Raw genomic sequence first — 27,103 nt, 5'->3', positions numbered from 1 at the left:
CATGGTGGAGTCAGGTTGGCGAGCAAGACTTGCCAAAAGAGAAAGCAAGCCATAGGAAAGACTTGCCACCAGCAACCATCTGCTCTCTCTCTCTCTCTCTCTCTCTCTCTCTCTCTCTCTCACATTATTTCTCGCTGCACATCTAGTGATGGATATCGCGAGCACAAACCGAGAACCCAACATTACTTCTCCTACTACTTCAATGGCGTCATTTAAGCCGAGGAGCAGTATATTCGTCCCAGGATTCATTCTTACGTGATAGGCCGTCGTATTATTTGAGATGGCCATTGCAGCACGTAATCCTATAAATATCGTTCGGGTACGTAAAAGCTGACCAACCGACGGCCCGATGCTTCACGCTGACATGATAGGATGCGTGTAGCGCGCGACACGTAGCGCGGCCCCTCGTCTTCCGTAGGACATGATCACCTCAACCTAGTAATCTCAGAAGCGTCATACCTGCACTTCTGTCTCCTTCTCGCTCTAATACCTTCGGATCTTAAGGAAGGTTAAGTGAGCTTGTTTGTGGAAGACGAGCGTTTAAGGAGCAGACGGTGTGCTACATTTTGTGGGTTAAGATGAGAAGCAATTGGCTCGACGACGATGATGGGATAAGAAACACTGTGGAAAGGGATAGGCAACAGTTGTCGTGCCCTATCACTGTCACCTGTAATATTCTCTCATCCCCCAACCATAATTATATTCTCTTCTTCTCCAACACAGCATCAACGCAAAGCAAGAGGAGAGGAAGTGTGGGAGGGGAAGGACGACATGGGGAGGGGACGAGTGGAGCTGAAGAGGATCGAGAACAAGATCAACCGGCAGGTCACCTTCTCCAAGCGGAGGAACGGGTTGCTGAAGAAGGCGTACGAGCTCTCCGTCCTCTGCGACGCCGAGGTCGCGCTCATCATCTTCTCCAGCCGCGGCAAGGTCTACGAGTTCGGCAGCGTTGGGTACACCACCAACACACGCTCTCTCTCGCTGATCGCCTTCACTTTCGGTCCTTAACCCATAGATCTACGCTGGATCTGCGATGGCTTTAACCTTTTCAGCTGGTTCTGTGGCGTGTTCATAGTACTGATGCAGGTTGATTCTAGTGTTGGCATGGATACTCATCTGAGGATTGATCCTTGCCATTTCTATGCTAAGGAGGAGGAGGATTGACGAAAAGTTAGTGGATCCTATTTTCTGCTTCATGTCTTTGTTGGAAGAGACTAAGCAGGTCTGGACGTAAGAAATCGTCGATCTTTCTTTAACCCTTCGTTTCTCTTATTTATGGCATCATCTGCCATTACCTTTTGGATCCCCGGCTTTTCTCGCCTTTCCTTTTACCCTTCTTGTGTTAGCTCTGGTCACCCAGATCTCAAATCTCTAAAAACCCTAAACGCAGCCCTTGGATCACTGGAAGGATGAGTTCCCCGAGGAAAAGAAACGAGGAACAGCTCTCTCTCTCTCTCTCTTTCTACCATCCATTTAGGCCAGTTTGTGCTTTCTCTCCATGGATTTGTCAACTCGATCCACACACGTGCCTGCTTCGAATCCTTAAGGATCTCAACCCTTCTTTTCTTGGGATTTCTTGGTTCTTATTTTCTTTGTTGAGTTTATCTTTTCGAGTCTCGGATTTTTAGATCGTAGATAATGATGACATATTTATGCAGATCTTCAGATGTTAAAGTGTCAGCATACTCATCTACATATGATTGTCATGTAAGGTACATATATCCTACTTGCTTTTCCTTGGGTCTAAGAACTGATTGCAATTCAACCATTAGCAAGTAGGCAAGGAAGCATGTTTTGAGAAAACATCGCCTTTCACTTAAGAACATTAGAGGAGTCCTTTCAAGTAAAATAAACATGTAGTTGTTGCACTTGGCTCTCTATTTTTTTATTGTGAAGATGAAAGAGTGAACAAACATTAGACTATCTCCCAAGCTTTGTGTACACAATGAGTCAAACAAGCACTGTGTTGTGTGCACAAGGAGCTACCCCTAAGTGAAAAGCTTTGAGATGAACATTCACAAGGACAGATCTATAAGCTAAAGAATCAGTTCTTAGTATTACTGTGTTTATATCAGTTGTGAGAAGGCATAAATAGAGTAATTTGGTAGGAAGAAGAAGAAGAAGAAGATAGAAATGATAGGAAAGGAATGAAAAAAGATGTAAAGTGAATGCATGGGAAATCTGATGATGGTATTTAAGTTTACTTCGCCTTGTACATTTTATTTCTTTGTTAATTAGTCCAAAATAAACTCAAATTCAGGCACATAAAGTATTACAATTTTAAATTCAGAAATACAAGACCAGTCAGATGTTAATCAAACAGTTGAATGACACAGTTAATTTAGTCAATCACTACAACTAGGTTATTGTCCATGAAGAATACTTGGGATGGAATCATGATTATCTCATCTTCATCTGTTGATCAAACATAACTCTTGAGCTTAAAAGTTTCTTGAAGTAAACAAACTTCTCATCTACAAGGCAACCAAATATCATTTTTGTTCACAAGTACATAGATCTTTAATTTTTTGTCATATGGTAAGTAGGATTTTATTCAAGTCAAATATCTAAGTATCCCAATAGCTGTAGTGTTGAGATTCAAAAAGATATAAAGAAATTAGGATAACATTAAAATTATTGTACAAAAACATGGAGAGAATTTAACTTTTACATCTTCCTATGAACAAAGGCTACAATACAATGTACACATTGTAATGATATCTTGTTTTATGATAAATTAATTTTAATTATGCAAAAGCATGATCCTTATAGATAGTGTTTAACATTCATTCTTCTTTTAGTTTCACCTCATCTTCCTAGTTGTCCTTCTACTTGTTGCTTTGTGATTGAACCGGTAAGTTCGTCGAGTTTTTGATTTGCTTAATCATGCTCAAGCCTAGGTCACATATGATTTCTCACATATGTCATTGAGACACTTAATCTCAACTTTCAATTGGTTTCATGATTTTAATGAGGGTAAGTTTGTTCATCAGTCCTTAAGGTTGTTATGTGCACCATTGCTATATGAAGCTACTAATTTTCTTAATGGGTTCTAAATTTTAGCATGTCAAATTTTAATGATGTATGAAACAAAAAGAACAGCCAAGGATGCTACCATCTAAACATAGGAATAAGTGAGCAAAGAGTTGATAATTCCAAATCTAGCAATTTAACAGTAAAAAATACAAAAAAGAAAGTTTTAGCAAAAAGTAAACTTTGACCTTATGGTGTCAAATCATACATTTGAGTAGGGATGAGAGGTGTTCTCTAAATGGACAGTCAGCGCTCAAATCATACATTTGAGTTTTGGAAAATGTTTGTCAATATTTCCAATTGAGTTTTTCAGCTAATACTTTATTTCTGATTATACATGTGGAAGATATTGCCATTATAATCCCTCTCATTTGAGAAGTGGGCATACTTTCTAGGCATTCATAATGTGTTCATCTATAATGTGAATATATGTGTGTTAAAAAGATGGCATATTTTGTTTCTCCAAACCTCAATGGGATCATAAATTTGGAAGATTATTCTCCAAAAAAAAAATTGAAATGTCAAGGTTGTATTTCATTCTCATGATTGATGGCCATCATTAATATTGAATAAACCCAATTTATTGTCATATATTAACACAACGAAATCTTTATTTTTTTTTTTACTTAGAAAGAAAAATCTTGTGATTTTCTTTACAAAAAACATAATCCTAATTTTTAGTTTATTTCTTGTCATTCCTTTGTAGAACCCTTTTGAGTTATACATATGACAATTAATGCAACTTATCATTGTCCATGTTATAGTATTTATGGTATATGACAATTTTACTTGTGGCAGGAGGTAAAGAGAAGACCATGTTATACATTTTATTTCATGCAACTATGCACATTGGATTTGCATGGAGTCTTTGAAGCTACCATATGATCTGTGTTTCCTCGCCATTTAATTTACTGAACTTTGTTTTCATTTATGGCCTTATCATCACACTTATCATTGATAATGTCCTGTTGAATTGATTACATTGTAGAACAAGCAAAACATTAGAGCGATATCAACGTTGCTGTTACACATCCCAGGATTCTAACGTTGCTAATCGTGAAGCACAGGTTTGTGTTCTTTGGCATTTCGGGTTTCCATCATGTCAAATATTTTGTGACCATTTTCATTCTCTTATATTATTTTGATGATATTTTGCATCAAGAACTATTTTGACAATGTGAAAGAATTATGCTACCAACGCTAATCATTTCGTGCCCTAAAGTTGAATAGAACTGTGAATTTGCATGTCCCTCGAAACTAGACGATCGGATTCCAACACATAAAGAGTGGTATAAATTAAGGATTCGAACTTGAATTAATCCTTGAACGTTATGGAGGCTAGTGGTAATAGAGAAAAACGTTTTTGATAGTAGAATGTCTGTATATAAATGAGTTTTTTATTCTTAGGCTTTATCTCTGTTTTAAGAATTTTTTTACCATCTAAAGTGAGAGTCGTGAGCCAAAAAATGATAAAATACTGAGAAAAACTATTGTCAAAATTCTCGATAATAATGAAAGGAGGTATATAATTTCTGTATTAATAATTTTCGCATTAGTTCTTTATGTTTCTATAGTCGTAAAGTACATGTGGATTTTATGTCACAGCTTATTTCTGAGTATAGTGGGAACCATGTTCTTTCTTTGATCTTAGCACTCCTTTTATCTTCATCTACTTTCATAATAAAGCTGTTGCCAGATTTCTTGTACATATATGCTATTCTAATTGCTTTGAGAGGAAGGTTGTCATGAGATATGATTTTAGAGAACCCTAGTCTCATATATATGAATGTAAATATGTAATCTACTTTCACACTTGCTGCTCTCCTTGTGTTGCAATATAATCAAGCAATTAGAGTTCCTTTATTTGCCTATTAGAAGAAGACATGATGCTTAGTCATTTGCACCACATTGTAGAATTGGTACCAAGAAATGGCCAAGTTGAAGACAAGGTTCGAGTCCCTGCAACGCTCCCAGAGGTTCTCCTTCTATCCAGCAGCAACACATTTTTGCTTGATTTCCTTTTTGCCAAATCAAACTTCCGATTCGATCATCTATAAATTATGATCAACGTAAAGTGCTATTTAGTTACACCGATTAACATAGAAGCTGCATATTATTATGTGAAGGCATTTGCTTGGGGAAGACCTCGGTCCACTGAGTGTGAAGGAACTGCAACAACTGGAAAGACAGCTTGAATCTGCACTCTCACAGGCCCGGCAAAGAAAGGTGATGTACAGATCCTAAATGTTCCATAGGGTTTCTTTCTTTTTGAGTTTGAATTACTCAAGAGTTTCGATCACATAAGACACTCATTTATGCAAATAGAGAAGCATCAAATATAATTGTGGCAGTTTCCTAGTTTGATTACTTGGATTGTCATTTGGTATTTCCAGCTGCAAACCTTAGTTTCTTTTGATCTCCTCAAAGACAAGTGAACAATGATACCTCCTACATGTTTCGATCTAGCTTTGGCATGACTAAATGTATCCTTCAGAAACACATTCCTCTAAACGATAAAAATAAGATTTGTATGAAAATGTTCATAGACATCAGAACTAAGCAATAGTAACTGAGGATGGTTTAGGGTTTCAAAATGCACTATTTGAACGGCTGCTCAATGACAGACTTTTTTCCATAAAATGAGGGGCTTTTCTTTTTCTCAAGGTAGCAGAAGGGTGGAATTGAAAGAATTATATATTCTTGCTAAGAGAACAATCCTTTTGGGCTTATAAGCACCAGCATCACCCTCGACTCTCAAAGACACCTTTTGGGATGGGTAACATGGTTTTGAATATTGATATGTATCGACGTACCGAGCAGAGCTTAGTATAGTACATATCGTCATTATGCTAGGACGTGTCGATGATATACTATAAAACCTTAAAAATACCTTCATCTATCATGTCAAGGCGTATCGATCAGTATACCTCGATACCGATCAAAATCCGGGCGGTACCGATCGGTACACCTCAGTACCAGTCGATACGCCTTGATATCAATTAAAACACTAGTACTGCCCGATAGAAGATGGTCCATACACCGATATCCTCTCGGATCGGTACGTACTGCCCATACCGAATGGTACACATCGAAATTGAGTGATTAATTTTTGATACTCTAGAATTTGTTCAAGACAGCTAGATTCGAAGATACTGAATTTTTTTCTTTTACTAAGAATATAGTGATTAATTCATAACCATGATACTTATCGATCACTTTCTTCTTCGCGATAACATTGGAACCAAAGCTTGCCTCTTTTCGGTTCATGAAGCTTGCAATGAACCAGCCCATATCAAGATACCCTCCATGTCATTTTTCTCCTTTCTGAATCAAATTCATAATTGTCATGGAATCTGATTGACTTGTATGCATCTACACGCAATAGTAAAGCTACACTCTTGGACATCATCTTGTTACTGAATTAAAGATGCCTTCTAATATTCTATCAAGCATGTGGTGAAATCATTTGCATCCTGACTTCTTTTCTAAGTTCTATTTTGATGCCACTCATGTTTCCTGAAACCCATTTTTCGGTCTAACAGTTCCCAGGAAAAAGAAAGTATTAGGTTTGAAATGCAGCAAACCAAACAGTCCCTCCCTTATCCTTTAACTTGGCTTCAATGACATGAACAACCTTCACTAAAAGACTGAAAGTTGCTGTTGTGCTTGGTTTATGTGCACTTTTCAAGCCTCTGAGATTTTATTTGCTTCAATATGGACAGTTTATGGTTTTATTTGTCGATCTTTAATGTGGATTTGCATTGCATAACACAAATGATCAATTTTCTGCCTCCGGGGAGACATCCCAATGATTAGGACACTTTGTAAACAGTCAAGAAGTCAGTCAAAAGAACTTGAGAAGATTGTCTTACAGCACAACTCAAAATCTCATCCTTGAGACATCTAATGAAGTGATGAGGATGCAGGAGGCCTTTTCTGCCAAGCGGTTGATGACTATCATGGCAATAACACATCAGGAACTTGAAACTAGCTTATGGTTTCATCATATTTCAAAGGCCTAACATAGAAAAAGAAAAGAAAACTGTTTAAGCTCTATGGCAAGAATTAGAAGAAGCCACAAGTAACTCTACTAAAACACACACACTCACTCAGAGAGAGAGAGAGAGAGAGAGAGAGAGAGAAGGTGTGATATCTTGTTTATGCTCTTAAATTGTCGAATACATGCTTAATAATCAAGAATTCTCAAGTGCAGACTCAGTTGATGCTGGACCAGATGGAAGAACTTCGGAAGAAAGTAAGCAACACTCGATCCTTTCTTTAATCTTGCATCGCATTGTTATTTGACTGAAGATGAAGTAAACTCTTCCTTTTTTCTTGTTGAAACGCATAGATGAAAACACAATCGACATTGCTATTTCTTTAACTGAAGATTATTTAGTGAACTATCCTTTTTTTTTGTACTTCTTGAAATGCGTGCATGAAAACACTATGCATTCGGCTTATTTTCTAATTTAGCTTTCAGCTGGATCAATTTCCTCGACCCGAAATCTTCTGGCATTTTCGTCATGAATAGCAAGCGAATGTGGTGGATGAATGATGCCTCATTTTTCTTTCGAATGCTCTTATATCTCCGTCGATTGGCAGTAATCCATATTGTTGTTTTTGTGATGGAAGGAGCGTCATCTTGGAGAAATAAACAAGCAGCTGAAAGAGCAGGTACGTTCCTTCTTACACCAACAATGAAACCTTCAACGACTGCAGAAATCCCTTTTTTTGTGTGTTGCCAGATCGAGGCAGAAGGTGCCACCTTCAGAGCTCTTCAAGGGCCATGGTGCTCTGACGCAACCGCAGGCGGCAACGCGTTCCCCGTGCAGCCGCTGCAATCCAGCGGGATGGATCGTGAACCCACGCTGCAGATCGGGTATGAGTTCTTCCTTCCTTCTCCCCACTCTATGTTGGCATGCAGATCCGGAGAACATGGTCTTTAGCTTCGCTTGTATGATCGCGCACGACGTGATTCCTCAACAGGTATCACCAGTTTGTTCCTCCCGAAGTCGTGGCGATGCCCAGGAACTCAGCAGGAGAGAACAATTTCATGCTGGGTTGGGTGCCATGACCGATGAACCGGAAGAAGAAGAAGAAGAAGAAGAAACTGCCCTTTGTAGTGCTATTGTTGTGCACTTTGTAGTACTTGTCGACGGACGTCTCGAGAAACTGCCCTACTTGGTGTAGAACAAACATCCTGTGCTGCTATGCTAAAGTTGTGCCATCCATCGCCTTCTTCTGCTTGAAGGTTTTCAGTTTCCAGCATTGATACCGCGAGAGTTATCAGAGTCGTCCCGATGGCAATAGGAACTTCACAGCCATGCATCGGTTCTACAGAGTCTCAAGGATCCCTGAACTATTTCTTTCACAAGACCTTAGAACTTGTTCCTGTCGTTGCCATTTCCATCGACAAAGTAATGTTGCATCTGTGACTTAAAGCAAACGTTTCACGAGTAATACCCAGTAAAGTTGGGTGACTAAAGAATTCAAATGTGCAGCACTAATCTACCCATCTGCAAGCAGTAACACAACAATATGGGAAGTGATTATTGCTGGTGGGGAGGGATCAAAGATGATAAATGCATCATTTTTGCCATTTCAAGATGATTCACATGCCCAACAATTGCCAGTATAATGAGGTTTAAGCACCACAGGGAGGGGAGCAACATTCGTATAGTACAATAACCAGAAACTATAATTTGTTCGAGAGTTTGGTGAAGAAACTTTAAAACACATTTTCCCCAGCGATTTACCGGGCTTTCTTGTGAAAACAAGAAGACTGATGATGTGCACCATATACCGGAAAACCAAAAGCCTCAAACCAATCTACCCCTCGGAAAAAAGTTAACTCAAAACTGTGCCACCACTGTGTGCTCTTGCCCAGGCAGCCAGCCAGCATTTCACAAAATACATGAGACTTTGTCAAATGTATTTCATCTTGCACGATCGATACTGCACCAGAAAGAGGCCCCTCTGAAGAATTCTGATCTTTCACGAGTCTATTTTCTAGACTTGTGTGGGTGCGGCGAATTCAGTAGCTTGTCTTCAACCGACTGGATGGTAGCTTCTACCTGCAGCTCCCTCCCAACATCCTTTAGCCTCTTCAAACTTCTTCATATATTCTAGAGTGTAACTTCACATAGAATTAGTAATAAGATGGCAACTGAGAAACAAAATTCTGTCAAATAACTTAATAAACGATGGTTTTGAATTGTTTGATAAAAAAATAAAGCTGATTTTCCTCTATTATCAACATCTCATGTTTATATTAGCAATATAATAATGAAGTGATGCAATCATGAGGTTTCAGCGTGGCCAAGGTGTTACAAACTACAAAGATTGGTTATATGGCAATGAGGATTCAATCATTGCAGGTAAACAAATGGAACCATTGTTAGATGAACACAATCACACCTGCCCATATGTGGTCCATCTTCTACACCATGTTAAGAGAACCCTCGGATGCATCCAGTGTCAGGCGGAACCAACGATCCAGATCTGTTAAGTATTTCTTCATCCAAACTATATCACACAATACCATTACAGTATAGTCAGTCCAAACTGCATGGCTCAATATCGTTATAGTCAACTGTCCCATATGTTAGTATTGAGCCTTTTCTTAATAAACATTGAAGCATGGAAATACTCATTTGTCGTGGTATGTGAACACTTTCAGCATCTCCAACATCGGTACAGTGTTAGCATGTCAGATACACCCTACTTATTCACAAAGTCACATGCTCCCAGAGGAATCAAAGAAAAACGTGAGTAAATACCTATAATTACCCAGCCTTAATCATGTTTGACACTTTTATTCCACTGAATAATCTTTATGCTCTTCCTATTAATTTTGACTAGCATAGATGCTACAGAAAATGGAAAAACATATTGGCTGAATATAAAAGGATACCTTCTTCGGCTGATACAAAGTGGACGAGTGAAACATGAGGCATGAGAAAAATAAATGACATACCGTGATGTTAAGGCATCTCCAGAGAAGTAAATTTTACTAAAGGCGAAGTTTCAAGTTCTACCAACTCCAGGCAAAGTTTTGTTACTTTTATTTTTCGGATACTTCTGCAACTTCTTTCATACGAAAATCTAGAAAAAGTGTTATGACAGAATAGGAGTGAAAATAAAGAAGAAAGACTTGAGCCTAGCGCTAATAAACATGTCATGAGTTGCAAGAGAGCAATCAGTTCTTCTTTGTCATATTACTACAGTTTCTGTGGGTCTATGATCCATCGTATTACCATATTGTTTATTACAATAGAAGAACTGCCTAGTTCTGTGTAATCAGATATTAATCTTATATTACTAAATTTTCTTGATAAAAAGAAAACAAAGTCAACAAACATCAGAATAGATTAAGCAACCAGTAGCAAAAGATGACAGAGACAATTGTTGTCATATAATATCAAAACTAAAGCCATCTTCTTTAATGAAGGCATGGTGAAAAATGAGCTCTGTATAGAAGCATATACCTATCTACCACGCTGAAGTGTCGGAAAAGGAAGTCCATTAACACTTTATGCTGGTTTGATATGCACAGCAAAAATAAGCACAGACCTAGAGAGGTAGCAACAATTCCTATCCATATGACTAGGAAGCATGAAAGTCATATCACAAATAAATCTCACCATTTAACCAGCCATAAATTGGAGCTACATCTAAATTATAATTATGGTGTCCCATTATCAGGTGCAACTACAAATTAGAATTCTTCTACATTTACTGATGTCGACATATTGTCCCACAACCTTCAAGTGCATATATCAATGCGTTAATTTTGCTACCATGACTTGAAGAGTTGATATGGACTGACATATGCCAAAGAGGACACAATAAAAACTATGAACACTCATGCTGAGGAAACCATGTTCATTTTAGTTTGTTCCAATGTTAGTTGCCACTCAGCAATGTTCCCAAGCACTAAAGAGAAGGATTTTGGAGAGAAGTGTGACATCAGAAATTTTCCAAGGTGGAATAAAGTATCATGTCATTTTGTTCTTTAAGCAACATAACTTAGTTTCAAAGTTTTGATTCCTCGTATGATCAATAAGTTAAAAATGTTCACATTCCAATTGCATGTGCAACATACAGGCCATAGCATTACTGCACTAGTAAGATTAGGAGAGAGTCTAAGGGTGTACTTGGGAACACATTCAAAATGTGCATTGAGGGCCCAATGCACATTTCAAATGTGAATTGATGCTTGGTAAACTTTTTCAAATGGCATTTGGCCTAGATGCTGCATTGCAAATACTCAAATACTGATATTACCTCAAGATAGCATTAGTATTTCAGCATTTGTGGGATACTAATGATTTTTTTTAGATTTCCCAAAGTATCCTATGACATTCTCTCAAATTACAAGATTATCACTATATAATAGAATCCCTAATTCTTATTTCCTCTCCCCTTCTCTTGATTTTTGCCATCGCCGACTCTCCTCTTAGGCTCTCACAAGTCCATCGACTCCTCTTACAAGAAACCAACATGATTTATTTCTTTTATAAGGTGAAATCTTATTTATTTATTTGCAAATGTTATTTTACATTCATTTATATGATTATATTTTTTATTTATTATGTATCTAGGCCATATGAAATTTTTTCTAAGATTACATACATCGTTTATTTATTTACTTATTAATTTTAATACAAAAATATGTATTCACTTTTGAATAAATATTAAAAATGTCAGATGGATAAATTTGTCACATAATATTCAATGGACTTTTGAAATACACTTACATCAATACACATTTAAGATTCAGTTTTCATCTATTTTTTATCAGACAATGCATTCCACAATTACATATTCACATAAACCTGTTTCTCCAAATGCACATTAAAAAAATACAAATGTGTGCCCAAATATGCCCTAAATGTCTAAAGCACTTTGCAAAACACAATAACAGGGTAAATGAGTATTTCATAACATGACGAACTTATCATCTCCTAACTGACACAATACACCCTCATAATATCAGAATACTTACATGAAAATTCTTTAGAATGATGGTGCTAGCCTTGTGCATAAGGGGTGGCTGTATCATGATGTAAACCGACCAAATAATGCAGTTTGGTACAAGCTCAAAATGGTCCTCATGATATTAAAAGCTCTTTTAAGAATTTTTCTTCTACAGATTACATTTACTTGATCTGCTCCCCCTTGTCTCAACAGCTTCTTCAGGAATCAGGCATAAACATATATCAACTTACTTCCCTTTTCTTGCAAGAATGGCTCAGGCTGCCATACAAACTGATTACAAGAGAGACTCAGCATAAAGCAACATGCTTGGACACAAAATAAGTATGGGCATAAAAGTAGCATGATCCATAGCATGATGATGTACTTTACCTAATAACATGTTTGGCCGAGGAGGAAAAAGCAGTAAATTTGCTTTCACTTAACTCCAAAGTATAGTCTTAGACCCGAAAGGATCTTTGCACGTTTTCTAGGAATATCAGTTTCATAAGCCAATATCACGCCATCAAATATTTCATCATCATCTGTCAAAGAAAAAGAATAAGAATAGTATGCTGTTGAAACATTTTTGGAACTCATCCTTCCCTCTCATGTGTATTGAAGTACTTGCAACAGGTTTGAATAAAGGATATACCAATATTTGTGATCACAGCAGGATATCCAAAAGGATTATGAAAAGATCAAGAGGTAATATGTCATGATTAAATATAGTATTCACAATAAGTAACCTAAAATATCCAAAATCTAGTTCCACACATCAGAATTGTGCATATCCAGGATGATAGCTGCACAGTTAGAGTAATATTTTCATAGAACAGTAAGAAATAAACACTTGAAAGGCACATGAAAGCAGGATTTTGATAGTTAGTTATAGTTTCTTCCTGTTTTTGCTTAGGCGTGTTTGCGTGTCGTGCATGGGAGGGATCATAGATCCACAGATATTCACATATGCTAAAGCTTCTTTTGGGGTTTCATTCCTAAACTTTTTTAGTTGGTTTATAAGGAAAACAGAAGGAAATTCAAGAAGAAATTGTACAACCAAATGAAGAGCAAGAAATTACTGTGTACAAGAAGTCAAAATATTTTTTCTTAAGATAATAATAAATCTAGGATAGCAAACCATAAAGTTCAATTCAGCTCCAAAGTTTATAAGTAGAGATATAATTGCATGAAATATACACATATATACAATGACCTAGTATCTTCATTGTTATCCCATCTAATCATCTTCATCATATTTAAATAATCAAAGTTGCTCATTATGCTTCCTTCCACCGCTATAGGAAAATCAAATGTTTAGCTCCGATCAAAAAGTCATCAATCATAAAGAACAACTAATGACTTTGTCTAAATATCATTTCAAGTGCATCAAACAAAATACAAATACGCAAAATATAAAATGTCCATTTTAAACTCTCATTTGAAGTTAATCGATGCGTTAAAACAAAAATTAATGGTTACGTCAAAGTTGTGAGACTCAAGACCTGTATTTTTTTACGTTTATAGCATAGAAACTCTAAGAAGGTTGTTATACTCCCTTTTAGATAAAAAGGCAACCAGAAAGAACAGATATCCCAGTTGCTTCAAGACAGACAGGAGTCCGTAATAGCTGCCTGCACTTTCCATTATTCAAATATGAAATAATCATGGTGTTGTCTAGGAAATTTTTCTTATACCAATACTTTCAATACTTTATTTGGATTGGTCCCTCATGATGGTCAATAAATTGGTTGCGATAAAACAAAACATGGGTCTTGTTGTTTCAAGTGATTGACGAACAATTTTGACAAGGAAACTTCTAGGGCACGCACTTATGAATTTGCAAGATGGCTGTGAGATTATGGACATTTCTCAAAACTCTTAACTTGTATGATTATGATCCTAATACAACCAAACTACATACATGTTATTCTTGCTACAATTTAAATGAAATTAATACGACGAAATAAATAAAATAGAAAAAAGGAACAAAATACACATTTCTTCCAAAGAGATTAAACTATCAAGAAACGGAAAAAATGGAAATATGAAGAACACAGATAAAGAAAGAGATTGAGCGTAAAGCTTTCTAAAGGAGTAGCTGGGAAGGGCGCGGCGGACCTTGTTGGCGATGGAAGGGTGGACATACACCACCACCAGGCCCCACTGCACCGCCGTCAAGCCTCTCCATCAGCTGCCCCACCCGACCGATCGTCCCTTCCTTCGTCGCCTTCTGAAAGCCCTAGAGGTCGGGTTGTCGGGTTGTCGGGTGTGGATCCGAATCGCACACTTCCTTCTTATCTCGTACTCGGGTCATCCGAAATCCATCCGACCCGGAAAGTTGGTCAACCCGGTCGGGTCGACAGGATCCGATTGCCACAACCCGGATTCGTGAATCTGCTTGACCAATTACCTTTTTTTATGTCAATAATTTTTCAATCGAATAAATGAAATTTCCTTTTCGTTGACAAGCAATATACATTTCCAAACCTAATGGTGGACTAAATCAAAATCTTTATTAGATAGACTTTGACTTGCAATGCAATTCTTCATGATATATATATATAATATGGTATCAAGTCAAAAATAGTGAAAGGACTCTCAATTGCGTGAGAGTCATTTTGCTTCTGGCAAGTGTTTCATTCGCAATTGCGTAATAGTCGTACTCTGATGCATAAAATAAGTATTATGATCGAATGAGACAAGGGTTTGACCTTTGCAAGCATTTGATTTCGCCTGTCGATTGATTCGGTTCATTGTTGGATTCTCGGTACTCGGTCTTCCCCGCCACCCCTCAAATCATAGCAACATTTATCGTTCTCTAAATTGCAAGTATGGCCTCAACTCCTCCCATAGGTTTGGAGTGTTGTCTGCAGTCATACTGCTGACGTCATCATCTACGATGGTTTTTATCGTGCCAAAAATTCTGTCGCATTTTCTGATCTAAATTATATACGAATAATGGATTGATCAAAGTACGACGGTTTTTAAGGGACCTCAATTCAGGAACTACCCCATAACATTTGTGTTGAGTCTCCACTCTCTCTCTCTCTCTCTCTCTCCCATGGCAAGCCAACTGCTCTCGGCGGCCGGCAACCACATCGCCCTCCCCGAGAGCTACGTCCGGCCAGAGTCACAAAGGCCTCGTCTCCACGACGTGATCAACGACACCAACATCCCCATCATCGATCTCGGCTCACCCGATAAGCAGCAGATCGTCGCGCAAGTCGCCGTCGCCTGCAGGTCTTTCGGCTTCTTCCAGGTGCGTTCCTGCCGTCTGCAGCCTCGTTCTTCCCTGCTACTTTAACAAAGTGTTCACTGCTCTCTCTCTCTATACATATATATATGTATGTCTGTGTGCAGGTAGTGAACCACGGAGTGACGGTGGATTCGATGCAGAAGATGATGGGAGTGGCTTCGGAATTCTTTCACCTCCCACCGGAAGAGAAGGAGAAGTACTACTCCGACGACACCACGAAGAAGATGAGGCTGTCGACGAGCTTCAACATCAGGAAGGAGTCGGTCCGCAACTGGAGGGACTATCTCCGCCTCCACTGCTATCCGCTTGAGGAGCTCGTGCCCGATTGGCCTTCAAACCCCACTTCGTTCAAGTAAGATTTCCCCATCCCTTTTTTCTTCATGTAATGCCATATGCATGTATCCCATAGGCAATGGATGGCCAACTGCTGTCTTCTTGTGACTTCACATGGTATGTCTGAGCCCTTTGGATATGCTCATCTACGTACTGTCTACTAAACCTTTCATTCTACATATATATATGATTGCTACTTGTGAGTAGAGAAAGGCAACGTGTGTCATATGCACCATTTTATTTACGCACTCTGCATGCAGTACCATCTTTTGAGGGGAAGAAAACAATCTCTCCTGCTTTGTACGTGTGTCAGGGAAGTGGTGAGCGCTTACTGCAGGGAAGTCCGTCGACTAGGGTTTCGGCTGCTGGGAGCAATCTCTCTGAGCTTGGAACTGGAAGAGGACTACCTGGAAAAGATGCTCGGCGAGCAGGAACAACATATGGCAGTGAACTACTACCCGAAGTGCCCCGATCCCGAGCTCACGTATGGCTTGCCGGCTCACACCGACCCCAACGTCCTAACCATTCTTCTCCAGGATCCAAATGTGGCGGGGTTGCAGGTCCTCAAGGACGGCAGATGGATGGCCGTTCGTCCCCTACCCAACGCCTTGGTCGTCAACGTCGCTGACCAACTGCAGGTATCCCTCATCACATAAAATGTCATATATGATCAGAAGACAGAGAGACATAGCCGTAGTGTTCTTCCGTGTCTCCACCTAATTAATGATCATTCGATCCTTCTGCGCACCTGGGAAAGAAAAGTAAAAGCAAATTGTTCTTTTTCTTCCCACTATCACTTAATTCTCCTTGAGATTTTCCAGGGATTGAACTTAATTTTCTTCTTAAACGTCTTCTTCATTTGGACGTAGCAGAAGATGTCAACGATGCCACGTTATCGGTCCCCACTGTTCCATTATCAGACTGAGTATCTTGTTCTTATCCGGACTGGAACACCCCGAGAGATATCGAGTCTTTGTGCTCCTCTTTCTCTTCTCTGACTGCGTGATCATCTTTGAATATGTTACGGTCCGAGAATTTGACTTCCATCAGCTCACCCCTTCCCTTTCCTTCTTCTCTGTGTAAAAAAGGTTAGGAATTAGACAAGGTAAAAGCTGTGCATACGTGAATGCAGGCATTGAGCAATGGAAGGTATAGGAGCGTGCGGCATCGAGCGGTGGTCAACTCCGACAAGGAGAGGATATCGGTGGCGTCATTCCTTTGCCCCGGCAACAGCGTGGTGATCAGCCCCCCGGAGAAGCTCGTGGGCGGCGACGGGTGTCGGGCCATGTACAGGAGCTACACTTACGAACAGTACTACGACAAGTTCTGGAGCAGAGCCCTGGACGAGCATTGCTTGGACTTCTTCAAACGCTGAGGGGAATCGAACAGGCATCGAGGAGACCAAGTGAGATTGCATCATCTACAATAAGGAGCGTTACGACATTCCCCATCGTTGTAATAAAAGAACATTATATATACGTACTAAAAAGGGACTCTCGAAACATTTCTACAGCATGATAATAGTTGCGTAACACACCGATCTGCATCATTCTAGAACGTAGTCGAATTGATATCAAGGATGAAACCTTCCTTACAAAGAACAACTCTTATCCTAACAAGGATAATAAAGACAGACAGATGATGAGGTCAAACTTGGATGTCGGTCCAAGTTGAATAAAGCTCGTCTATTTGGCAAAGGATGAAGTGATTGGGCTCTCGATGAACGGCCTATAAATTAAATTGGGTCACATCAAAAGTAAAGCTACGTAAGGATGGTTCCCTTGTGGCAGAGTTCAACCTATATTTAAATTCGATTTTTTGTTCTCCCACGAGAATGTTGGCTTTGGTGGCCATCCACACCACAATAAAAGCCATATGAGTTAAACATTCCATTTGAGATGCGAGTGTGAGAGACATAGTTGAATGATAGAAGTTTTAACTAGAAAGATCTTAAGATGGCACATCAGGCAGTGAACTGCATGGACTGGAAAAAGAATCCAAGAATATAAGAAAACATGACATCATGATAAATTGTTGGAATAATGTCTTTAAAATTGTCTCCGACTTCGTGACAAGATATAAACTTTCAGCCAATCAACAATGCTCACAATTTACCTCTGGGATTAGCAACAAGAAATGAGATATAGGATGGAAGGTAAAGTCAAGTTGCAAAACAAGTAATGGATGCATAGCCTTGTAGGGGTGGCTCATGATCACCAAGCTCACTGACCAAATTAAGCTATGCTTGGAACTAACGAGGTGAACTGAAAAGAGCTCGACTGATGATACCAGTTGCCTCGATGTAGCGATCCACACAACGCGAGATGCAACTGCTCTCACTTCCACTCAAGCTTGTTCCAGGCTTTGTGATGCACTTGGCAAAGCACTTGCTCCTTATAGTCTGTAGCGTAAATTCAGCACATAGACTTAGTAACACGAACAAGCAATAACTTGTCGAATAAAATTATAGCGAAAGTGGGCCTCAAAATGACAACCGGTAAAGATGTACAAGATCAACCCATTGTACAGAACTTTTAACAAGTTTAGGTGATATGTGCATAAGAACAGTAACATTGTGAAAATCAGTACCCATCAATCTAAAATCCCTCTCTGTAAAGCAGGAAAAGTGTATAGTTTTCTTTCTTTTCTGACGGTGCAAACTGATTATCAAGGCAACAAGTTTGAATGTAGATTTGCCACAAATGAACAAACTGTCCCTGTTCAATCTCATTCGGAGTCGGCATAACTGGCTACAATATCACAAAACTCTCTGCAGTTAATTCTGAGGCTGCAGTTGTCCTGGGTGTGCAGGAGGCTGCCATAAGGCACACTACAGAAAAGATGGAAAATTAAGAACGCTATCACTAATGGTCTCAAACTGTTTAAATCGTTTTGAGATATAGATTTTGTGCATATCTACAGAAATTCAAAGCGACCAGCATATTTTTTTGCAAATTCTGCTAGGAAATATAGGCAGGTCTTTTCCGAGGAAACCAATGGTTTCCGAGTAACTAAGGATCTGCATGCGGATGATATGCTTCACCAATGGTTCAGAAGGTTATTTGCTGTTTTTACTTTTTTTTACTCGGAAACAAGATCTCATGCAAAATTACATGTATGAAGTATTGAATATATAAAAAGGCACAAGTTAACTACAACTCTTCTTCCAGTTTATCTTCCAAGTAGCAACAGATCCACAAGGAATTTTAAGGGCAAAAGGGCTATATGAAAATCTAGTGCACTGACCATTTCACCTAAGAATAATCTTTATTTTATACATCTAATATGATTTTGCACAAATTAGTGTAGCAGTACCAACTTAGCACTAGTAAAAGGCAAATTTTAAGTGCATAATAGTGCCTAGACAAATTTTAATAGCTGAAACCATTACTATAAAACCATATCACTTGTTTCTAGTGCAATAATTTATAGCACACATTATTCAATGAAAACCTCAGAGAAATATCTAATTTTTAAACTGCTATTTCACAGAATAGCCACATAACAGTGAATCATAGCTAATCTAAAACCTCATGCTTCACAAAAAATAAACACACTTTAAAAAAAAAATATCTTACCACTTATATATTCTCAGTTTAATTGTATTCAAAGTCTACGATTTCATAGTTTCCTGGATTAGATGTTAAAAGTTTAGGTAGGCCACTGAAGATAGGGCGTGGACGTGCATTTGACCCTTTCATGGTTTAAGTTGCGAATTGTGTACACCCATCCTGGACAGTCCAATTGGAAAAGCCATCTTACTTTTTATTTTGTTTTCATCAGTTCTTTTTGCTCTTGACTTTTTTAACAGGCTCAAGAAATTGCTATGGATCAGCCCCTACACCAACAGAAACTTAAAAAAAGAAGAATTTGCATGATCCAGCAAGGAAAAGCTGAATGAAAGAGGTCAAGCATTCAAACTTACACAGCATTTCTAGAGATATAATCCAACAGTAAAACAACTAGGACAAACAAATCGATGGTAATGGAAATTTTAATAGTATATCTTCATCTAAAACATAAAAAAGGTGATTTTTTAGCTTCCTTAAGTGCGCCATATACATGTGACTTCAGTATTACCCAGTTTGAAGATGAAGCTTTCGAACATAAGCCTTTTAAAAACTGAAATCATGAATGAACAAAGAGTACAACCATTCCTTAAGTAACCTGTCTCTTCCCAATGAACAAAAAAGTCCTTACGTTCAAATCATCGACAAATTAAGTGTCCTTGACAATGAATGCACCAATAACCTGTCTCTTCCCAATAATCATCAGCAAAAGAATGGCCAAAAATCTTAATGTGTGGCACACGAATAAAATTACCTAGAAAACCTAAATAGTGGCAATCTACTATATTGAAGAGAGACCCTAGATCGTAATAGAAAAGAAAGAAGAAAGAAACTCGTCTGACATCAACGCAAACAAGATGGAAGTGTTCTACTGCCGGTTTTTGTCCCGAAGAGACCGACTTCCCGGTGACTTGATCAAGATCGAATGGTATAGCTAGAGATAACATTAGGCAACCGTGTTTCAGAGAAGCAAATCGCAGGAACAAACTTAGCATCAAATCGAGAAGCAGATTCAAGAAGAAACAGGGTTACAAGCATCAAAACCAACGAAATCCAACTTGGAATCAAGGACTCCATAACTGACGGCGTACCTCGAAGAACTCTTCGGCGTAGGCCTGGGCGAGCTGGTTCTTGAGCTGGTCCATGAGGGCCTCGGCCGACGGCGCTGCCTGCTCCGACGAGGAGCCCAACGGCGAAGGAGACGAGAAGGGATCCATCGGCAGCGGAGAACCAACGAGACGTGGCGCTGGATTCTGCCGCAATCTTCTTCCCCCTTTCTTGGTTTCGCGAGTGAGCGAGCGAGGGAGAGCGCGAGAGGGAACGGAAACAGAGAAGAGACTTGACTAAAAACCCTAGTTTTGGGATTGAAACTATATAACTGATTTTACATCTCTATCCTTTGAAAGTTCCGAAATAACATTGCTATTCCTCTAAAATCTTGATATTATATCTCTCTAAATATTTAAAATGATATATATATATATATATGGAACGTATTCTATTTTAAGATGTTTGAAAAGGTATCATCCTAAAAGGTCATAAATAGTTTCTCTTTTCTTTAGAAAGACTTCGTCTTTTACTAATATTTTATTTAAAATTTGAAGATTTAAGATAATATATATACTATTTTTTTAGAAAAAATAAATAAAATAAAAAATATTGCACTTGATAATAAATTGATAATAAAATAAGTAGGGATTTTTTCTTTTAATAAGATGGCATAGAGGTAGGGAATTATTTCTTTTAATAAGACAACTCTTCGAATGAAGACAGTTCGATAATACAAATCCACAGCCCAACTAATTAATCTCACTTATATGCTGCTGCCTACATTGACCCATACAAAGCTATAAGAAAAAGAAATTTACTTGAGACTATTTCTCTCAAGTCTTGTATCAACTCTTGTAAAGTCAAAAATACAATTAAAATAAAAATTAATTTGGGACGGAAGAAGGCATGTATTTATTGTTATTTATTTAAAAATAATATTAACTTAAAATGATGCTATAATGTCATAATATTTATTTCGGGCATAACAAAGATCCTTGTAAAGTCTAACAACTTTTCCTGTTGGGATCTATGTTTAAGCTTAATTATTTTTACTAAAGTGGTTAGTATTAGGAAAGATATTATTTAAAAAATAAATTATGATATCTTAATATTTTGATAATATATTATTATGATTTTAGATTGTAAAAATTATGATAATATATTATCATAAATATATCAATAATCTATCTCTTACGTTATGAAATGATTTAAATAAATATTATATATATTATTAATTAATTATATATATATATATATATAATTATCGTATTTTGTAATCTCTCCTTGTGTATACAAATTTATACCCACAATCAATAGAATGCAAGCTAATCATTTTTATCGTAGTATTAGATCAATAGTTGTTTCAACGAGTTTTTCTTTCTTTGATCCTCTGGTTTACTATTGTTGCTTTGTGTTTCCTCTTGGTTGAACGTAATATTGTAATTCCTATTGAGCTTTATACTTTAAGAAGCTTCACTTTCTTGTAAACTACTTCATTCCACTTTATCAGCATGAAAATACTTTTGTTTTCATTTAACGTTACTGTTCAAGCTCCTTAAACTCATGCCCATAAATTATACATTTTGATAGACTCAATTTTATTCTCTTTTAATTAGTTACGAAAGGTTAAGTAGATGATACCAACACTTTCTTTCATTAATAATTAAAAAAAAATCTTACAGTTGTGGATCATAAATATTTTTTTTAATATATACATTCGTTAAAATTATCTTTTAAGAAGTGCTATCATTATCTCTCTCTTTCTCCTCAAATTATTCTCTACTTAGCCTCTACAAATTTCTCTTATGAATTGTGGTTCAAGCTTCCAACAATGTATGTCAACCAATTTTAGGTCACCTTATGCAACTTCAAGAAACTCTACTTAAGTTTTTTAAGGTCACTATATATAGGCTGTCAAAACTTAAGTAAACACACTTGTTATGATTGATGCACCGCTGGATGATGATGAGATCATTTTTCATGTATTAAATGGTCTTGGTTCAGATTATAATGAGATCTCGACTGTAATTTATGCTTGTGATAGTTTTATATCTTTTAAGAACTTCATGATAAGCTTATTTAATGTGAAGCTTATCTTAAGCAAGATTCACCACATTTTCATGTTATTTTTATCATCATAAATTTTGCTAACAAAATTAATTCTAACAATAAATACAAGATCTATAACTAGTAAGATAATCGTTTAAATAATTATTCTGGAGACAACATGCAACAATGCTATTACAAAAGCATCAATCAATCTAGGCAACAATTCAACAACAAAGTCACATATCAAATATATGATATGCAATGCTATATTGCTAAGAAATATCATTGCTTATAAGATACTATTTTATTCCATGAATATTTCAACCTTTATACCCACCATATTCTACATATTCTACTAGATCACCTATTTGGTTTTTGTTAACACCACTGTATGCCTCATTTTGTTGCTCAATCCTTTCAACATTAATCAAACTAGCTTGTTGGCTCTATGATTTCTCATCATATTATGTTTGACTTGAGTAATTTATCTTTTTATTTATATTATAATGGTTCAAATGATATTATATTATGATATATAATGATAAAGGTCTTAAAATAACTCATATTGGTTTTATAGACCTTCTCTCTTTCTCAAAATTATTTTTTACTTTCTAATGTTACTTATGTTCTTTGGCCACCGTCAAGACTTCATTTAAAGAATGATATAACCATTTTATAATATTCTTCTTTTAATATTTTAAATTATATTGTTTGTTCTTGCAATCTACCTTTATCATCATCATCTTGTCATCCCTTTTCATGTAATTCATGCAAATGTAATAAAATGTACAAACTTCTATTTTCTAAATCCTCTCTTATAAAACATATACTAATGTTTGAGGTTCTTCACCAATATAATCTCATAATGGATTTAACTACTATGTTATTTTTATTGATCATTTCATATATGTGATTATTTCCCATTAAAATAAAAATATGAAGTATTGATTATTTTTCCTAAGTTTAAACTTATTATTAAATTTTTTTTTAACAATTCATTATTTTATTTTACTATGATTTTCTCACCACATATATGGAATTTTAAAAGTTTCATAACTTTTTGAAATCAATAGAATCTCTTATTTTCTTATCCGTCCACATGCTTCTAAACATAAGATCGTGAAATATCATCATCAGCAAATTATTTAAACCGGTCTCATACTCTTTACTTAAGCTTTTTTATCTTTTTAATTTTGGTTTTATATATTTATCATATCAATTTATCTTATTAATCATATGCTTACTTTAAATCTTAACATGATTTCATAATTTGAATAACTATTTTGATCTACTCGTATCGTAATAAGTTATGTTTTTATATGTCTATGTTATCTATTGTTAAAACCTTACACGCATAATAAACTCGAATGATCAAAATCATGTGATTTTTTTATATTATACTAATCAAAATATATTTAAATGTTTTGATCCATCAACTAAATAATTTGTATTTCTTATTTTATTGATTTTGTGAAATTTGATTTTTTCTTATAAATCACTTAACTCTCTTTTACCTAGATCGGCTTTGAATAACTTTATTGATTAGGTCCCCCAAATTTATAAGCAACCTTATATTAATATTCTCATTCAAGTTGAAACATTAATCCCATCCATCAATTCAAACACTTTATCTACTCAGAACCTATTAAGTCCTTCGTGCATGGTGCCAACAATTCATCCGATGTTTACTAAATCTAAAAAAAAAGTCTTTAAATCAAATAAATATATTTTTTATTTTTAAAACAATCCTAAAATTTTATTTCTAAGCTTTTTGCTCTCGACCAAGTCTTAAAAAATCTTAAATAGTAAACAACAATATCTGAAGAATATAATGCTTTATTAGATAATGGTATATAAGACTTTGTCTTATTATATCTAAGTCAAAACATTGTAGGGCACAAATGAGTTTTCATATCAAACAAAATCGTAATAGCTCTTTAATAAGTAAAACTTAAGATTTATTGGAAAAAAATTTCATCAATATTTAGGCCTTGACTATCGTGACACTTTTAGCCTAATTATGAAGCCAACAATAATTTGTATTATTTTCTCTTACCTTGTCTAATATTTAGGGAATTTGACGATTGGACGTGAATAATATGTTTTTTTTTTATGGTGATGATGTACTTTTAGGCAACTTTCAAGCTTTATTAATTATAGTATTTCTCAACATGTCTATAAGCTACTCTTTATGGTCTCAAGCAAGCCTCTCATGCTTTGTATCATGAACTTCGAGCACATCTAGTTTTAATTAAATTTCATAATTCTCAATTTGATAATTCATTATTCATTTATTATTATAAGAGTATAATCATAGTTTTACTAGTTTATGTGGATGACTTAATTATTATTGGTAATAAACCAATAATAATTCATTCAACGACTTAAAAATAAATTTTCTATTAAAGATCTTAGGTCCCTCGGTTATTTTATTGGTGTTTAAGTCAACCATACAGTAATGATTTATTTTCTTTATCAACAAAAGTATATTTATGACCTTCTTAATCGCACATATATACTTGAAGCTAATGTTGTTGCTACACTAATCTCTACAAGTATTCTTCTTTCCTTATCTGATAGTACTAATTTTATTGATGTCATTAAGTATTGCCAAGTTGTTGACGATCTACATTCACTTGTCCAAACATTACGAATGTATATGTAGTAATTAGATTATTTCAATTGATGCACAAGCCTACTTTCAACCATTGGACAATCATTAAATTATTATTGATCATTGCTTACTTCTCAAAAAAAAAACTCTCATTTATTGTCTTATGCATTTTTGGATGTTGGGCAGGTAATAAGGATGACAGGATATTTACTTGTGCTTATATCATATTTTTTTATCATGATCCAAACTCTTGGGGTTTCAAGAAATAATAATATATTATATGATCTTCTATTATAAGAAATAACTATTGAATTATTTGTCATATTTTCTAATCCTCTATTTATATAATGTGATAATACCAAGTGCAACATATCTATTTGTTAATCTTGTATTTTATTCTCAATGAAGCACATAGCTATCGATTTTCACTTTGTTTATGACAAAATTTGAAATGTTGAACTATGTATCTCTTATGTCTCATCTTTTTATTAGCTTGTAGATGCTCTTATCAAATCTTTGTTTCGATAGTAATTATTTTTACTTCGGTCTAAGATTGATGTCTCCGATGAGAGCACCATCTTGAAGCAGGTATATTAGGAAGGATATTATTGAAAAAAATAAATCATGATAAGATTATCATGATCATCCTAATATTTTGGTAATATATTATCATGATTCTAAATTATAAAAATTTTGATAACATATTATCATTATTCTATCAAATAATGAATATCACAATTTCAATATGAAAATGATTTAGATGAATATTTTATATTTATTATTGATTAAAAATTATATCATTATCATATTTTATAATATATATTTTTTTGTGTGTATATCCACTATCAATAAAATTCAGATTAATCATTTCTTCCCGTTATCACATTATATGTACAGTTGAACCTTTTGAACTTTCGATATAAGAGTGAGAAATCAGAACTAATTAAAAAAAATGAGCTGAGTTTCCACTTGTTGGTGAGGGCATCTGAATGTTCTTATCAAACATCAGTATCTCTTATCTTTGATTCTTGTTCTACCAGCTGTGATCCCTTAATGGGAACTCTTCCAAAATGGCAGTATCAAATCAAATTTATTGTTCATTTCAACAAATATCTTATTAGTGCTTTATTTCTGTTCAACCCTTGTGGTAGAAGACCTGTTATAAGCATACACCATTTCTGTTTATAAGCTTGCCTACGTTCCAGTTGCATACTCGATCATCATTGCAGTTGGCCTGTAATAATTAAGAGTTTCCTGAGAGATTCACAATGATTCATGCCCACACTTCTCTGGTAATCAAAGGAGGTTCTGAAAAAGCACGGGCTTGACCCTCTTTTTTGCGCATTTGGTGTGTAATGTTATGCATTGAGAGATTTGCACTGAGAGGGAAGTAATGATATGCATCATTTGTTTCAGCAGTGTTTGAGATGGAGTCAAATGTCATGTTCCTGTTCTTACTTTCCAGCAGGAAAGTGTTGTACTGATCAGGATTGTTTAAGGGGGAAACATCCTGGATTCAAGTGGAAGATGTTGGAATCTGTTTCTTACAATATTTTGCTGAACAACTGGAGCTGCATTTTATATGATTTAGGTCTCTGATGGAAGCTAGCATGTAAATGCTGAAGCCAGCAAGGGCCATAACATTTAGCTCAGTTTTGAATGGTGCATTCCAGGTTTGTGGATTTCGATTGAAAGAAGGAGCTCACTCTTCTTCATTCCACCCCACAGGGCCTTGCAACATTCAGTGATAAACAGATAGATGACACTCCTGCCACTGTTCTTTAAAAAAAAAGTAGATTGTCTCTCCCCAGGACCAAAATGATGATCATGACTAGTGATCATAGTTATACACAGGAAAAAAGTTTTAACTGCTACAGCTAAAGCTGATATTTCTAGTTAAAGAACTAATCTCTGTGAGCTCGATGGTCAGATCATAAAACCCAGTCACCAGATTATTTATTCTCCCTAGTGTTACTGTGTGAATTCTAACTTTGTCTCTGCTTAAGATTATATGAAACATCATCTTCTAAAGTAGGTTTGCATAGAATCTAGTTTGCCAGTGAAGCTATTGATGTCTTCATAGGTATGGCATGTGGTTCTTATGATTACAATAACATGAAGTGGAGCTAATTCCTTGATCACTGCACTGCATCACTACCAAGGCAACAAGGCAGGGAAAATGCCAGTGAAGTGCCCAAAATCCTGGACCTACTAATG

At 36.1% G+C, this 27,103-nt stretch overlaps 3 protein-coding genes and 1 long non-coding RNA gene across 8 annotated transcripts; 2 read left to right on the top strand and 2 right to left on the bottom strand.

Annotated features, from left to right (window-relative positions):
• Window positions 1-634: 634 nt before the first annotated feature.
• LOC103978647 (agamous-like MADS-box protein MADS3) lies at window positions 635-8,301 on the top strand. Its single transcript, XM_009394544.3, has 8 exons — window positions 635-953; window positions 4,022-4,100; window positions 4,948-5,009; window positions 5,160-5,259; window positions 7,247-7,288; window positions 7,669-7,710; window positions 7,782-7,915; window positions 8,023-8,301. The coding sequence occupies exons 1-8, from the start codon at window positions 772-774 to the stop codon at window positions 8,108-8,110; spliced, it is 729 nt and encodes a 242-aa protein (XP_009392819.2). The 5' UTR covers window positions 635-771; the 3' UTR covers window positions 8,111-8,301.
• A 311-nt stretch (window positions 8,302-8,612) lies between these two features.
• Window positions 8,613-14,258, bottom strand: LOC108952501 (uncharacterized). Of its 5 annotated transcripts, none has more exons than XR_010502247.1 (5): window positions 14,134-14,258; window positions 12,406-12,557; window positions 9,816-12,306; window positions 9,454-9,561; window positions 8,613-9,161 (listed from the first exon to the last, which is right to left on the bottom strand). It is a non-coding gene; the product is annotated as an uncharacterized LOC108952501 (long non-coding RNA). The 5 variants fall into 5 exon arrangements; XR_010502244.1 differs by having other exon boundaries at window positions 9,454-9,905; window positions 10,013-12,306; XR_001977476.2 differs by having other exon boundaries at window positions 9,454-10,140; window positions 12,044-12,306.
• A 741-nt stretch (window positions 14,259-14,999) lies between these two features.
• LOC135672151 (flavanone 3-dioxygenase 2-like) lies at window positions 15,000-16,979 on the top strand. The gene is made up of 4 exons (XM_065180605.1): window positions 15,000-15,274; window positions 15,376-15,623; window positions 15,918-16,242; window positions 16,737-16,979. Exons 1-4 carry the CDS (start codon window positions 15,077-15,079, stop codon window positions 16,977-16,979), a joined length of 1,014 nt encoding a protein of 337 aa, XP_065036677.1. The 5' UTR covers window positions 15,000-15,076.
• Window positions 16,980-17,610: 631 nt separating this feature from the next.
• Window positions 17,611-20,509, bottom strand: LOC135652880 (mitochondrial import inner membrane translocase subunit Tim13-like). Its single transcript, XM_065174195.1, has 2 exons — window positions 20,265-20,509; window positions 17,611-18,005 (listed from the first exon to the last, which is right to left on the bottom strand). Exons 1-2 carry the CDS (start codon window positions 20,388-20,390, stop codon window positions 17,856-17,858), a joined length of 276 nt encoding a protein of 91 aa, XP_065030267.1. The 5' UTR covers window positions 20,391-20,509; the 3' UTR covers window positions 17,611-17,855.
• Window positions 20,510-27,103: the final 6,594 nt, after the last annotated feature.

This window comes from Musa acuminata, chromosome BXJ1-4 (genome assembly GCF_036884655.1).
Source record: "Musa acuminata AAA Group cultivar baxijiao chromosome BXJ1-4, Cavendish_Baxijiao_AAA, whole genome shotgun sequence".
Classification (NCBI taxonomy): domain Eukaryota; kingdom Viridiplantae; phylum Streptophyta; class Magnoliopsida; order Zingiberales; family Musaceae; genus Musa; species Musa acuminata.
This window is presented reverse-complemented; position numbering and strand designations above follow the sequence as displayed.